This window comes from Siphateles boraxobius, unplaced genomic scaffold (assembly GCF_051911475.1).
Source record: "Siphateles boraxobius isolate OS27281-9 unplaced genomic scaffold, OSU_SipBor_1 130, whole genome shotgun sequence".
NCBI lineage: Eukaryota > Metazoa > Chordata > Actinopteri > Cypriniformes > Leuciscidae > Siphateles > Siphateles boraxobius.
This window is the reverse complement of record NW_027508734.1, coordinates 39,911,520-39,928,469: the sequence shown is the minus strand read 5'-3', so window position 1 is coordinate 39,928,469 and position 16,950 is coordinate 39,911,520. Positions and strand designations below refer to the sequence as shown.

Here is a 16,950-nt window from a genome sequence, read left to right as displayed (position 1 = left end):
GTATTTTTTTATCCTATTTATTTCTTCAATGCTATTCATTTCTGCCTGTCGCTTTTACATTTCTGTATGCATTTCTGCCTCATTATACAAATGAGGAGGGGCTGTGTCTTAAGGGGTCAACTTCTGCCCATTGGTTGGTTAGCATTTTACTGCATCGGTCAAGAGTGAAGCAATTGTACATGATTTTTTGTGTTTGTGTTAAAGCTTTTTTAAAATAATTTATGTAGGCTACCTATCAAAAAAACAAAACAAAAAAACAGAACATGTTAACACCTTAAATATTATTTTTCATTATCACAACTCCAGTTCTCAAATTCAGTTGTTATATGATACTTGGCTATTTTTTTTATTCACAAATGCAATTTTTTGGGTAAGATCAAGCTACTGTCCATTCTTCTGGTAGACTAATTCCTATGTTTTGTCTTTGATGGGCACAAAAAACTAAACATATTTTAAAAGTCAAATTACTCTCAGTGTTATAACCTGGTAGGCCTATATATATATATATATATATATATATATATATATATATATATATATATATATATATATATATATATATATATTCTTTTCTTATCTTTTTATGTTTTTACCTTTTATTCTCCTCTCGCTCTTAGTTATTTTATTAGTATATATATATATATATATATATATATATTCTTTTCTTATCTTTTTATTTTTGTACCTTTTCTTCTCCTCTCGCTCTTTGTTATTTTATTAGTATTGTTTTTGTGATATATGTCTCGTTTTTTATTGTTCCTGTTATATATATAATGAAATATAATGAAAATGAAACAATATATTTATATATATATATATATATATATATATATATTGTTTCATTTTCATTTTGTGGGCATTAATAAAAAACCCGCATCGCCAAAGAACAATAACAGCTTTATAAACACAGTCTGATTGTTTTTTTCTTTTGAAGTAACACAACTGTTGTCATTAAAATAGCTTTCATAAACGCACAAAACTGTAGCGGAAATGACGTTAACGTCAACATGGCGACGCACACATACGCTTGTGTGTACATGTAGCGATCTAACCTTGTAACTGTCATCTACTGGTTTGCGAAAACGTATTAGTCTTATAAACATAATTAGGAAACGTTATTGTGAGAAATGTCAAGATTATCTCGACTGAATTTGGGATTAACTGTTAGAATGACTCAAATGACTACTGCGTGCTAATCCGTAGAGGAGTGATTGTTTCGTATTTTGATAGCTTTTAAAGATATGTTTTGTCATTTATGAAAACTTATATCAGAATATGTGGAGCCTAAGCTATTTAAAAGTCATTGATCGGGGACGTTTGCTGTCTCAAGGACTTTGTAGGAACTGCATCACACGTCTTAGAAACGAATCTTCTGTAACTCAAATACAATCTGCTTCAAAACCACCCTGGAGAGTATTGTTTTTTGGAAGTGATGATTTTGCACTGGAATCATTGAAACGGCTTCATGTATCTCAGTAATGATGTCCAGTTTTTTTATTGCATTGCCATTTTTGCTAATAACCTTATAGCATTATTTATGTTATTAGTTTGGTTTTCTTTTTTTAGAGATGGCTCAAAAGCTGAAATCATAGATTCACTTGAGGTGGTGACGCTGTCCAGAGATACTCCAGTCAGAAAGTACGCAGAGCAGAACAGACTTCCACTTCATCAATGGCCAGATGTGGACTTCCGTGCCCAGTTTGATGTTGGTGTGGTGGTGTCATTTGGCTGTTTAATCAAGGAGAACGTCATCAACCAAATGCCACAGTAAGTACTGAGGATTCAGGGAAAGCGCATGACTTAATCGAATGGTTGGATTGTCTGTAGGCATTGTGTGCTGTTTTAACAGCATGATATAAGTTTATAATACACGATAATTTATGTTTGTTTGTTGTTGTTTTTTCCTCAGTGGGATCCTGAATGTACACCCTAGTCTGTTGCCACGCTGGCGGGGACCTGCTCCAGTCTTTCATACGATTTTACATGGTGACCGTGTCACAGGAGTGACTATCATGCAAATAAGACCCAAGAGGTAAATGCCATGTGCAGTAAATGTTCATGGCAGGACAAAAATGAAAGTTACATAAAAGATGCTAAATATCTCTGTATATTAAATATTTTATTTTATGGCTTTTATTTTATATCAGATTTGATGTGGGCCCTATTCTTCAGCAAGAGTTGTATGAGATTCCAAAGAACTGCACTGCAGATGAGCTTGGAGCTACTTTGGCGGTTGTGGGCTCCAGAATGGTAATTTCCCACCGCTTAACGTATTTTAGTTTCCGTAATTAAAAATTATCTTGTGTTTGTAGTATACATTATATTATATAGTAGAAGTATTTGTGTTCATTAAGATTAAAAATATCTTTTATTCAGCATAGACACAATAAATTGATCAAAAGTGACAGTAAATACATTTATAATGCTAAAAAATATTTCTACAAAATGCTGTTCTTTTGAACTTTCTATTAATCAAACAATCCTGAAAAGAGCAAATCAGCATATTAAAATTATTTTTGAAGGATCGTGTCATGTGACTGAAGACTGGAGTAATGGCTATTAAAAATGTTGCTCTGCCATCACAAAATTACATTTGACAATATATTAAAATCGAAAACATATTTTAAATTGTAATAATATTTCACAATATTGTCTGTTGATTACTGTATTTATGAGCATACATGATTTATTTCAGACCCAAAACTTTTGAACGGTAGTGTACATTGCATTCATATATCATTTATACACTTCTCAGTTTTTGTATTTCCATGCTCTACTGTTTGAGCTGCCGGAATGATTAACTTATTTACAATTTGTCATGAGATTTGGTTATTCACTCTGCTTTCGCAACAATAACACTGTTTGGCATTGATTCACTGTAATTGGTTTTAAAACTTTGGTCTCATATTTAAATCAACAGTTGATGGACACTCTAAAACATCTTCCAGAAAGGATAGCAAACAGAAAGGAGCAACCTAAGGAGGGGGCATCGTTTGGTAAGTGTGTTTATGAGACAATGTCCAAAACAGAGCGTCAGCAAATTCTAAAGCACTCATAAGATCACCGTGTGAGAGTAATGTTAAAACAAATGCAATGCATGAAACAACCATCTATATTACTGTCCTTAGCCCCCAAAATCAGTTCCAGAATGGCCTGGATAATATGGGAAGAGCACAGCTGTGACTACATTGATCGGCTGTTTCGAGCTATTGGATCTCGGGTACGATTAAAGAGATCCTAACAAACATGTACATTTACCTCAGTTGCTTTAATATACGTGTTTAACGTGAGTGTTTGTTTTTCATCTATCAGATTCCTTTGAAGACAATGTGGATGGGCAATCCCATCAAACTTCTGGACTTTGTTGGCAAATGCAACTTGTTGTTTACAGGTAACCAGACTTGCTTATTTGATCATTTTGACGTGTTTGCTTCGACTATGTGTGTTTTCACACCTGGCTCATTTAGAGGTTTTGTTTTTTGGAAATATGGCACATTTTCTCCCTTATTTCGGTCCGTTTAGGTATATACTGTATGAACACGACAGTTGCATTCAGATACGCACTAAAATAATTGGTCCAGAATTGTCTGAATGAGTTGGTCTTGGCCAGATTGAAAACTCAGGAGCCGTTCTCTTGTGGTGAGAAAGTAATCCGACCCCTCAGACCAACAAACCAAGTTGTGTAATAATTACTTTTTGCAATTGAAAACCAAGAACCTCTTTGTCTTAAAATGTCATTGTTCTCCTCCAAAACAGCTGTAGTGCAATATTAATTAATTATATTATTGAATTTATATGTATCTTGATGGATGAACACTATGAGCATAATTCCGGAACATGAACAGGTGCACTTGCACCAATGAGAGGTTTTACACACATGTGACTTGCACAAACACATTTTTGGTATGCTGTGTTGCCTTCCAAAAGCGAACTAAACCAAGGAGATAATGAGACATTGTAGCAATTTAAGGCCCTGTTTCGGAACAAAGCAAACAATCTACAGGTCTGAAAACGCCATAACTAACTGTTTGTCTACTGGAGAGAGTAATGTAAGGGATCACACTTTCTTTCACCTTTCTTTGCAGCTGCTCCATATTTATCTGCAGTACCAGGGTTTTTCCATTATCAGAAAGAATACAATATCCTACTCGTTCGCTGCAAGGTATGCACATGGAGTTTGTAAATGTTACTGCACACACACACACACACACACACACACACACACACACACACACACACACACACACACACACACACACACACACACACAGGTGTCCACTGGCACAGAAGAAATACACTTAAAGTGCCCCATTATGGTTTTTCGAATATTCCCTTTCATGCAGTGAGTAATATAGCTGTTTGTGAATGTAAACGTTCTGCAAAGTTGAAAGTGCACAATAAATAAAGTTATTGTCTCCCAAAAGAAAGAATCGACTCTGAACTGCCAATAAAAGTCGTTTTTAATATGAATCCTACTGCTTTACGGTTCTACGTCACTAGAAGATTAATTTGCATAATGCCCTCCTATGTTGTACGTTGCCCGCCTGCGAACAACTTGACCAGCCCTCAAATGTCATTTTAGTTCAAAGTGGGATTCGCAAAACGTTTGCTCTAGAAAGATGGGTCAGTACCCAGTTTATTTGGACCAGCTTGCTCCTCAGAATCACAACCTCTAAGTATGAATAATTATTGATGTATATATTTTCTACAGGGTGTTCAAAATACTTAGTTTTGTGTTTTATATTGTGTAGATTTCCGGCTAACTCACGTTATTAATGTCTTACTGAAATACTTCTGCTAATCAGCTGTGGGCCACTATTACCTAAACTGCATCTATTAATGCAGATCGTCTGTCGTTTTTACTACTTTGAGTAAAGATAAAGCATGGAGCAAGATTTCTTTTACAAACGTTTGTTACCTCAGTCATTCACGTTAGTGCCCGGCTAATGTATGCACCGTTATTGATACTGTTCCCACATGTGCACTGCAATAAATTAGAAATATATACATCTGTTTGTTGATGGACATATGTTTATTAATGCTGATGGTGATGAATTACAGCTGCAACATCTCATAATGTACCTCAAACTGAGTAGTGTATCACTGAGAAACGTCCTGCTCAAGTCGTCCTTGCGATGGAGGTTCGGGTTGAATAACTAGTTCTTCCAATGTTTCATCATCGCACTTGCGCTCAGCGCTTCTGAGGCGCTGTACACGGTAGACCAATCACAACAGATTGAGCTGAGCAGGCTCTCGAAAAGGAGGTATTTAGAGAGACTCATCCATCGAGTCGTTTGAGAATCATTGAAAAATGGTGATGTGCAATGTATATTATGAGAAAATTAAACTGTTTTTTGACTTGATGCATGTAAACCTGTTGTAGAAGACCTCAAAACCAAATAATGAACCTTTGAAAAAGAATGATAGGGGCACTTTAATACTAATCAAACAGCCAGAGGCCTGCCACTTTGGTGGTGTGGATATAGAATGTATATCAAGTTTTTCCCTCTTAAGCTTTTCCCTTTTTTTTAATGACCACACTGTTCTGCTCGCAATCCCCTTCTGTCCAGTTTCCATAGAAAATTCATTTGAAAGAAAAGCAGTGCACCACTCATGCTCTGTGCCAGTGGACACATATAATTATAATTGTACTATGTGTACTATGTATTATGTGTACTAGTTCTAAATATAAATACTATAGTGTTATACTAAAATAACACTGGGTACATCACACTTATATAGTATCATTTATTATAGCTTAGAAAAAAAGCATGGGCTCTTCCATCAATATACTCAGCAGTGTAAAGCTGTTTACTTGGCCTCCCTCGTCACAAGGTCTGGTTGCTCCCCAACCCAGTTGTCGCCACTTGACAACAGTCCTGATTATATACAGTTATATATCTGAATTGTTATATAATAGTATTATATACTATTATAGTGTTTATTAATGAATGAATAAATGAGTTAATCAGTTTTAGTTTGTTTGAGAAATGTTATGGCTTTTCATTTTTAGTTTGTTTTAATATCGCCATTTAGTTTTTATTTTATTTTAGTTAACTTATTTACACTTATTAATAGTGATCAAAGCCTAGTTTTTTTCTAATAACTTTCTCTTTTTCTAATATATATATTATTTCAACTCATTTTCAATGACCAAAAATAATTTTACAATGGTTTTAGCTTTAGTTAACAATAAAAACACATAATGTACCAGATTACGTTACACTGTATTTTACTATTATATTCAGTTCTAAATTGTACAATCAATTGTTATATCAAAAGAACAGTGTAACCATTAAACCAGGCATAGGTTTGCCCACATTTACTGTAAAGTTGATATTATGTAACAATTAGCACTGTGTATGTTGTCTGTCTGTCTTTTTCTCCACATCATTTTTAGGATGGCTGGGTTGGATTCAAAGCTGTGAAGTTCAAGAAAAGGCTGTCAGCATCAGATTTCTTTAATGGATATCTACATCAGAGCATGCTGAAGAAATCTCCCTCATCAAACACTTGTCTGTTCCAGAGTTATAAAGACACTCGTTTGCCAGGAGGACAGGACAATAATATGCTTCTGCAGAATAACACTTCACTTTGAAGCATTGCTTTATTGCTATCACGGAATGAATAATGGCATATAAACAACAATGTAATTACATTGAAAATATTTTTGTCTGTTTTAAAGACAATGTTGTATTTAGTAATGGGCTGTATGTTTGCAGGTAGTGACGCGAATGAATGTGAATACAATAAAGTTATTTTTGAGATGTTAAATTCAATGGTTGTTCTAATTGATTCATATTCACTGCAGCTACACAATATTTTTTATGATAGTTTATGATCTAAAATACTAGTTAGAAGATATTTTGGAGAATGATGGTAACCAGACAGTTTACGGTAACTACTGACTTCCATAGTAGGAAAAAAATACTATGGAAGTCAATGGCTACCCTCAACTGTCTGGTTACCCGCATTTTTAAAATATCTTATTTTGTGGTCAACAAATGAAAGAAACTCATAGAGTTTTGGAACTACTTGAATGTAAGTAAATAATCACAGAATTAAAAACATTTGGGTGAACTATCCCTAATTCCAAAACTTAAGGCGCAGTAAAGTCCCGCTGCTGCCACGTAAGTCCCGCCCTTTTATCGCCTCATACGTAAAGTACGGAGGTCTGTTTGGAAATCCTGCTCTCTCATTGGCTGAAGCGTTTGTTTATTTTTACGTCCGAAGTAAAGTTCGGTTTCATTTACAACCTGTCAAATCCGACGACAGCTGTGAAACCATGAACACCGCCTCGCATTTCACGTAGTAAGTCATCACTGGAAAATGCCGTTTATGTCCGTATTATTGCATGCAACTAAAGAGCTTTAATATAGGCAAAAATTAGCTTCCATTGTCATTCAATTTTCACAATAGCTGAAGAAAAATGTCTTGTTTACGTTGAGCTAACGAATAGCCGTGTTGCTAGCTAGCGAGCCCACAATACCTACTTAAGCCTTCTCTTAACTTACATATTTATAAATGGAAAGCTGTAAGAAATTATATAAAGTGTATTTTCCCCCCTTTGTTCTGTTTGGGGTTTCATTACACTGTAATTCAATGTTATTTTATGTTATGTTTGTTCGCTCATGTAATTGTAATGGGGAATTCAGTGCAATGTTCATTGGTATATATAAGTTACAGCTTTGAAACCGTTAGCTGCTACAGTAGTAACCTGATACGTAGACTGTGCTGTCAACGTTACACATGTGCAATACTATGTTTTCAGATATTAGCCAAACACGCTTTATGTGTAATGTGAAATTGCATAGACTTTGACCTTCCTCATAAACCGATCAACGTACGTGTAACGTTAACCTTTAGTAACCAATAATTGTTTAGATAGGCTATAGGATGTGTTCTGTAGGGAAACAGCTTATGCGGGGCTTATGGTCAAGTTGTGTTAGAATTCCTCGAGCAATTGAACAGGTGTAAATAGGGGATTTTGTGCGTCTAATACTCCTGAACGTCTAATACGTTGTGCAGCTGATGGATAATCGTGTTAAGTATGGAACCAGCTTTACCCGAAATAAAATGTATGGCAAGATCAGACTGGACAAGCGACTAATTTATCTTTTTAATTTTTATATTCCCAAGTATCTTGATGCATGTCTTTGGAAAATTGGAAACGTTTTCAAAATATTCTGAATCTTGTAGTCTTAAAGTGTGTTGAGGTTTCCTGCACATTTGTCGTACTTATTAGATCTAACTATTTTACAGGATTATTCAACTGTTCAGAATTGTTCAGGCTTGCTACCACCTTCATCATGTTACCTAGTTGATTCCGTTAAAAAATGAATGACTTGAAAGCATTTTAGTAAAATGAGATTGAGGTGTGGGGGTGTCTCTTTAACCAATTTAAAGATTATTTTATATTATTCATTGTTGATGATTTTTTTCAATCAGCTGACGTGAAGGGTTGATTTTGCAGTGTAGTTGTTTACAGTGCCACAAATTTATTTTTAATGTCTAAGAACAGAGCTCTGTGGTTAGTCTGGACTGAAGAATCTGCTGACTTGAGAGCAGGAGCTGTAACATGATAATTAACCAATATGACACAGGCAGAAGTGCTGTTGTTTTGAATATTTAAAAAATCCAGTTCCTATATGAGTCAAAACCTGCCAATAGGTAATTACATGTAACTAATCAGAGAGGCAGTATTAACATTAAGTGGCGTGGCATCTTATGCACAGAATCCATTGGCACATGCTGCTACGATTAGTGGGACATCCGGTGACACATCCGGTAGTCATTGTCACATGCCACTAAAACTTATGACAAGTGCCGATGGATTGCGTCATGTGCCACTGACATTGTTACGTATCATTGTTGTTGCACCTCCAATAACCTATAGGGCTATAAATAAAGTCAAATAAAGTGATCATGTCGTCGGAAGACTTAAACCGCTATATTCATATCAGGACTGTACAGACTGTACACTGTACATATGTCGCACATGCTACTAAACAATTGTTTTGGGCGATGAATAAATTCACCACAGTAGCACGCCTGTGATACAGTTGTGTAAAGCCTGTTTTATGCTTCTGCGTCGAATCGACGGCGTACCCCTGCAGACCCCTCTGCGTCGCCGTGAACCCCTCCGCCGTAGCTTGACGTGCAGCTCCAAAAAATTGTAACTACGCGTCGAGGCGACGCGGACCACAAGGGCTGTGATTGGTCAGATACACCGTGATGCAACTCAACCTGATGCAGAACCATAAAACGGCCACGACACCATAGGAGTGACGGCGTAGCTACGCCGTGGAGTTGACGCAGAAGCATAATGAGGCCTTAAGACAGAGCTGCTTGTTTGTGTGAAGTGAGAGTTTGTTGTGTGCTTGTTTGTGTATGAGGTTTATCTAGGGCTGCACCATTAACCGCAATTAAACCGTAAGGGTCGTAATTGTTTAAATAAATATATGCACAGTACGGTGAAGTGGAGCACTGGGATCAGAGCAGATCGATTGGTTCACTTCACAGTAAAAAAAACTCACAGCTCTCAGAGATGGAGCAACAGAGTCACTTAATGTATTTGAAAAAGCAACAGGCGCCAAATAGCTTTCCTGACTTGTAATGAGAAGCGTTTACAAACCTAATGTCCAAGTAACAAAAGAGAATATTTAGTAGGGTTTGAAATAACTTCCTTTTGTGATTTGACGTTGCTTCACATCACAGTATGTGGCAGAATGATATTATTTATAGTATTCTATACAGTGATAAAGGCTATGTCAATTTGCATTGCATGATAAATATGCTTTATTCTTATGAAAATAAATACCCAAAATGTCTAGAAGAACACAGATAAACCATATGTTGTCGCAATTGTTTGTTTATTGTCTTCATGCATCATCTGTCAAAACGTCTCTATCTGCATTTTATTCAGCTGCTGCTGTATGGAGCTAGAAATGTGTCTTTATTACATGTGAGAAAATAAATGATCTGAGAGAAAAAAAAAAGTTTGAGAGAAAAAGTTATCACACTGATAGCAAAAAAGCATTTCATGAGAGAAAAAAGAATATTTGAGAGAAAAAGTTTTCATACCAATAGCAAAAAATAATATTTGAGACTAAAAAAGTTTTGAGAGAAAGTATTTTCTCATAGAACATAAAAAAATATAAATTTGAATTTTTTTAAATTATTTCTGAGAAAAAAAATCTCTCTTAAAATACTTGGAAAAAAAATCTCAAATATATATTTTTTGCTATCAGTGTGAAAACATTTTCTCTAAAAGTAAAAAGTGTTTCTCTCAAAACGATTTTCTTTGCTCTCGATGCAATTTTTTGCTCTCGTGTCAGGATTTTGCTTTAGCTGTGAAAATTGTGTCATGGGCGGGGCCACGTTCTTTTTTTCCTATTGGAACGTTCCTATTGGCCAGTCGGGTGAGCATCGTCTTGTCTTAGGAGTCGAACTGAATCATTACACCATTGTTCGCGTTCGGTTCACCTAGATAGATGCAGTCTCTGCCTTAGAGTTTAGATTCTCTGCCCGAGCCCAGGCCTCGGGCCGATATTTCCCGTCACCATCCTCGGGCCAGGCCGGGCTTTTGATCTAGAGACGTGCACTCCCAACGCAAGAGAGTGTGGCGCGGGACTAGGTTTGATGGCCGAGTGCGAGCGCGGGCGCGGCCTGTAATGCACTCACTCTGTGTGTGTGGGTTCCGGGAGAATAAAACGATTTGTGGGACTCCCGCAAACTAGAAATATCTATGAATAAAACATAAAAACTAATACATTTTTATTCATCTGTTGCAGAAAAACAACAAGAACAACTAAAACAAAATACAAATGATTTACAGGCCAGAGTTTTGTTTTATAACATGTTTGCAGCGTTGAGCGATGTAGCCAATCACAGACATATGTGTTGATTTCTTGAACGCAATGGCCAATCAGAAGCATTTAAGATAGTCTCCCCTCACTGCTCAAAACGGACTTTTTGTTCAGAGCTGAATTCTGTATGCTGGCAAATCCTCAAATTATAACAAACAAAGTGTATATATTATGAAAGATTCATTGTGCAGTCAGCGTCATTGATAATAACAGAGATGTGTGAGATCGCGATGAACTGATGTCAGCTTTAGGGATTTTTCAGGGAGCGCACTTTGCGCGCATTCAGTCATGCCAAACCATGCACTCAGTAGCTGCTTGATTTTATGTTATAACAGTGGTTTGTGTGTTAATGCTTTAATAACACATAATTTATCAGGAGCATTTATGCTGATGTGTATGATGGCGACACGTAGGCTAACTTGAAAGTATTTGGAGGTGCAGAACAGAGGAGGAGGAGAAAGTAACATAGAAAGTAGTTGAGTACGTCAGTTATAACGACCCACGTATTAAAATGGTCGGGACTCGGGTTTAAATCGGGCTCGGGCTCATAATTATTGTTAATATTAATATGCGTCGGGCTGGGCTCGGACACAACGTGCACGGGCTCGGGTAGGATCGGGCTTGATTTTTTGGGCCTGATCTAAGCTTAAGTCGAGCACGGACACTCCAATGTTTGGGTAAGATGATGACACACACAACTGGATGTTAGCTGGCTGAGCAAGTTCAGCATCACTGAAGATTAAACATTAAAAATAGCACTCATATTCATGAATGAATCTGTATTATATTATTAGCTTGCTAATCGCTAGTAAAGCTAATTATTAATTAGCCATCATGCTAGGTAAACTTGCATGAGTGCTATTGTTTAATGTGTAATCTTCAGTGATGCTGAACTTGCTCAGCCAGCTACCCATCGAGTTGTGTGTGTGTCATCATCTGCAGAGACTGCATCTATCTAGGTGAACCGAACGCGAACAATGGTGTAATGATTCAGTTCGACTCCTAAGACAAGACGATGCTCACCCGACTGGCCAATAGGAACGTTCCAATAGGAAAATAAGAACGTGGCCCCGCCCATGACACAATTTTCACAGCTAAAGCAAAATCCTGACACGAGAGCAAAAAATTGCATCGAGAGCAAAGAAAAGCGTTTTGAGAGAAACACTTTTTATTTTTAGAGAAAATGTTTTCACACTGATAGCAAAAAATATATATTCGAGATTTTTTTCAAAGTATTTTGAGAGAGATTTTTTTTCTCAGAAATAATTAAAAAAATTTCAAATTTATATTTTTTTATGTTCTATGAGAAAATACTTTCTCTCAAAACTTTTTTAGTCTCAAATATTATTTTTTGCTATTGGTATGAAAACTTTTTCTCTCAAATATTCTTTTTTCTCTCATGAAATGCTTTTTTGCTATCAGTGTGATAACTTTTTCTCTCAAACTTTTTTTTCTTCTCTCAGATCATTTATTTTCTCGCATGTAATTAAGACACATTTCTAGCTCCATACTGCTGCAGCAATAGCTGGATGCCTTTGTCCATAAAAGGGATTTCCTGGAATGTCATAATAAGTTTTATGACTTTATGGTCTGTGGCCGGTTGCATAAATTGCTTAGACTAGTCATAAGTTAGTCATCTAATTTGTTTCTTCGAAACCCAGGTCATAACTTTTTTAAGTCAGTGACATAAAAAGGTAGATTGGAAAAGTTACCCCGGATTTCCACCAAATGCGGAACGGCTGCGGATCGGCTCCTGGATCTGTCCGCTGTCCTTCAATACCCACCAGGTCTGGATTTGTTGCGTAACGGCTGCAGCCATGACTGACAGCTGAGGTCACGAGGACCCACGAGATCTCGCGAATCCACGTATGGCCGCGCGATATACTGTAACAATCTGCCCTGTGCTGAATTGCTGCGGAGTTCTTCGGCATCCGGCAAAAATAGAAGCTCTACGTATCTGCTCCGGAGGGCTGTGGATCGCCGGAGCTGGGACGGAGACGGAAAGCAGCCGTTCCGCAGTCAGCGAAAATACACACATTGACTTTAATGGAAACCTATCTACTATTGACTAAACCTATTGGGATCCGCAGCCGTTCCGCAGTTGGTGGAAATTGCCAGTTAGACTGATTAGCCCTAATTAACTGCTTGTTGGTCAGACTAGTTCTTAAGACAGTCTTATGCCGAGTTCAGACTGCATGATTTTCAAAATAATTGTGTCTGTTGTTTTCACACTGTGTGACTATCTGGGGTAACATTCAGTTGCTGCTGTGTTCACACTGCACAATGGATCGGTGACAGGAGGTTTCACACTGCATGACTTTGCAAAAGAAAGAATCGCCGACAACTTCTCCCTGGTCCGCAAACTACGTTTCACAACCAAACAAACGCGAGAAGTGATAAGGAAATAACGGAAGATCACGCGTGCGTGAGACCGGAGTTCTCGCGCGACACTGAATTTGTAATTAAAAATGATAGCCTACAAGAAGATTGCGATCCAATTTGTCTGTGCGCTGATTTGCAGCGAAAATGAGAAAAATAAACAGTTTATGCAGGAGGAAATGGTTGGGAAGAAGAGGGGAGCAAGGGCTGTGTTTTGCAAAGAGAGTTGGGGGTAAATAAATAATTTTACAAATGTCCTGCATTTGCTGCTGGTCATGCAAATGTTTGTGCTTTGTTTCTGTTTGATATAATTGTAAATATAGGCCTATCTATTAAAATACTGATATTCTGGTCTATAACTCCTCCCTGAACATCCTGCTCTCCTGTATCTTGCTCTCTCATTGGCTGTCGGTCATCGCCAATGTAGTTTTCAGTCATGACACTTTTCACACAGCAGGATTGTAAATCGCCGACAGGTCAAGATATTTAGCATGCCAAATATCTCACAGGCGTCGGTGACTCGCCGGCGATTCTCTTCGCGTCTTTGCTCATTCACACTGCGTGATTGTAACTCGCGTGAACAAGCACCGATTTGCCTGTGATTTCGGGCATTTGTCTGCGATTTCTCAAAACCTGTCGGCGAGCCAAAATCGGGGCTTAAATCGTGCAGTCTGAACTCGGCATTAAGTTAGTGGCTATGTTTATTTATACAACTGGCCCTGGGTTGTTTTCACAGACATGGTTTAGATTAAGCCAGGATTAGCCCTTAGTTCAATTTAAGTAGCTTTTATAAACGTGCCTTCGGAAAAAAACATTAATGGTGTGCATCTTGAGACAAAACATGACATATTTTAAGATACGTCATTGCAAGTTGCTTTCAGTCCAGACAGCTCAAACATGCATTTTAGTCTGGGGTGAAAGGGGTGCCCTCCGGCTGCGAGTATGAATGAAACCGGAGTTAGTTTACTGTGTACTCACTAATAAACACAACACCCTATTTTGGGTAAAAATAAGTTTTTTTTGTCCAGTGTAGAGAAGTGTTGTAGTTTCTCTCTCGGTAGATGCATTAGATTTCCTGACAACAATTTAGAAATTACAGTCAAAGTTTTTTATCATTACAATAATTTTATATATATATAAGTTTGCACAGCAAACTTTCTAATGATTTATAGTTATAGGCCCCCTACGAGATGGTTACAGACGTTGTATACTTGTTCTACAATTGTGCAAAAAATTGATATCAGCAATATTTTCATTTTTGGTTGAACTATCCCAGTTGAATTGAATTAATCAAGGACTAGGCCCACATTCAGTGACCATCATACAATCGACTTTGAGCTAATACAAACATCAACCCTCTCATAGAGATTTTATGGATCACTTATTGATCAAGCCTGTTTGTGTGTTTATTTTTGTAGGAAAGAAGATGCTGTATTTCATAAGCATTGAGACACATGGAGAAAAATCCCTTCTCAAAGATCTCTGAAAAACATCAACATTAGGAAGAATTAATTTGTGTGATCAGTCCATCACTTCACATCCTTCCCTATAACTATTTACGTGCACTTTGGCACGCCTCATTCAGCCTCCCCTCCACCTCTCTAACTCACACTCACACACTCTGCCGGTGACCCCACCACTGCTTGTGCAGGCTGGGTACGGAGCTGGTCTGGCCGCGTGCCCCTCCAGCTCTGCGTGTTGGCGTGAGATGGCGCGGCAGGAAGCAGAGGGTCGCTGCCGCTGTGGACTGTAATGTCAGAGCCCAGCAGCCCCGGCGAGAGCCAGCGCGGCGCTCCCAGATTCTTCGTGGGCTGCGCGGAGGATGAGAGCGAGGGCTTGGACGACTACGCCAGCATGAGGACAGACATGGAGCTGTACGAAGACGACCTGGAGGATGATTCGGTACAGATGGTTTTCAACTGAGTGTCTTTTCTAATGGAGAGATTTTGCCTTCATGTACCTGGGGATTTAATAGTTTGAGAACAGAAGCATATTTTCTATGTAACAATCAACACAACACTATGTGACTTCTTTAAGACTCCTAGCTACAGAAGCATGAATTATGGTAGCAACACATCAGACATCAAATATTTGCTCTCTGGTTCCCCATTGCCAACTTAAATACAATGTAGACTAGAGTTTACTGAAAGTATCCCTTTTATAAGATGTAACCACACATACATGTACATGCGGACATTTTTTAGATTTTTGCCCCAAAACTTTGAACTATTTTGCGTGGTTTTTTTTTTTTCTCAGAGAAAAAAAAAGGAATTATGAAATTATTTCTTATTTTTTACCATCTCAGTTACCTGTTTTAGTGGAAGTGGAAGCATCCTTCCATGTCCACTTTTTTTTGCAACGCGGAAGTTAGCTATTCTCTTCGAATGTACAAGTATGGGGTTGGTTGAAGTTTTTTTGTTGAAGTTTTTAAAGAAGTCTCTTATACTCGGCTGCATTTGTCAAAAATACAGTAAAAACTGTAATATTATAAAATATTATTACATTTTTAAATAACTGTTTTCTATTTTTATATATTTTAAAATGCAATTTATTTCTGTGATGGTAAAGCCGAATTTTCAGCATCATGTTCATCAGCATCAATCTTCAGTGTCACACGATCCTTCAAAAATTATAATATGCTGATTGGCTGCTTTAGTAAAATTTCTTATTATTCAATGGTGAACTTAGCATTGTGGAAACTGGGGGGTTTATTTTTGGAATAGAAATTAAGTTAATGCATCCTTTTGATCAAGTTAATGCATCCTTGTTGAATAATGTATTCATTTCTTTAAAAAAAATTACTCCTTACTATTTTTGCTGTTTAAAAAAAAATGCTTCCTTTTACCACATTAATTGTATTGCTTAGCAGCCTAATTTTTTTTATAATTTGAAACATTTTATAATTTCGTATTTTACATTTTTGTAAAATTTAGCTTTTTTTGTTTTTCGATATGTTTCAAGTAATTCTTGTAATTATTTAAGAACTTTTGAAAACCACTTTGTTTTTTTCTAATGTAGTACATGTCAGTAAGTATGTTTAGGTAGATGTATATCTCATTTAAATCCTTTTTTTTTTTAGCCTCCAGAGCGTCAGATCGTGGTGGGGATTTGCTGTATGATGAAGAAATCAAAGTCCAAACCCATGACTCAGATCTTGGAACGTCTTTGCAAGTTTGAGTACATCACAGTGGTCATCTTTCCAGAGGACGTCATACTCAATGAACCGGTGGAAAAGTGGCCACTCTGTGACTGCCTGATCTCATTTCACTCTAAAGGTATGTTTTGTGTCTGTGCCCTTTTGAGCTGGTCGTAGATAAGGTTTCTCCACTGAAGTGTTAACCACTCAATGAAGCACAAAAATTAGCAAAACATCAGTAATTGTGACCATCTTAAGTCTTGTTCTTTGGTATACAGTATAAATATACCTGATAAACAGTCTACACATTTGTTTACCAGTGTGTTGTGTCTTTGACAATTCATTTTCATATTACCATGCCCATAATACCAACAGTAATATTTTCTCTTGAATTAGGCTTCCCTCTGGATAAGGCAGTGAGTTACGCAAAGCTCCGTAACCCGCTGCTCATCAATGATCTTAATATGCAGTATTACATACAGGATAGGTATAACTGTATTTTTCATTAACCACAGTTTTGCAAATCTCATATTTGCATACATTTCAGCATTCTGTATGATACCTGAA

General features: G+C 37.1%; 2 protein-coding genes across 6 annotated transcripts in view; both read left to right on the top strand.

Annotated features, from left to right (window-relative positions):
- The first annotated feature begins 981 nt into the window (after positions 1-981).
- mtfmt (mitochondrial methionyl-tRNA formyltransferase) lies at positions 982-6,774 on the top strand. Its single transcript, XM_077229423.1, has 9 exons — positions 982-1,475; positions 1,567-1,767; positions 1,910-2,032; positions 2,148-2,250; positions 2,921-2,996; positions 3,129-3,220; positions 3,313-3,391; positions 4,086-4,162; positions 6,401-6,774. The coding sequence occupies exons 1-9, from the start codon at positions 1,276-1,278 to the stop codon at positions 6,596-6,598; spliced, it is 1,149 nt and encodes a 382-aa protein (XP_077085538.1). The 5' UTR covers positions 982-1,275; the 3' UTR covers positions 6,599-6,774.
- Positions 6,775-7,246: 472 nt separating this feature from the next.
- ppip5k1a (diphosphoinositol pentakisphosphate kinase 1a) overlaps positions 7,247-16,950 on the top strand; it is a 36,798-nt gene continuing 27,094 nt past the window's right edge. For all 5 annotated transcript variants that reach the window (XM_077229422.1, XM_077229421.1, XM_077229419.1 and 2 more), the window contains exons 1-4: positions 7,247-7,311; positions 14,666-15,149; positions 16,327-16,522; positions 16,780-16,870. In XM_077229422.1, coding sequence (XP_077085537.1) covers positions 15,000-15,149; positions 16,327-16,522; positions 16,780-16,870 — 437 coding nt within the window. In that variant the 5' untranslated portion in view covers positions 7,247-7,311; positions 14,666-14,999. The remainder of the gene's footprint in view (positions 7,312-14,665; positions 15,150-16,326; positions 16,523-16,779; positions 16,871-16,950) is intronic.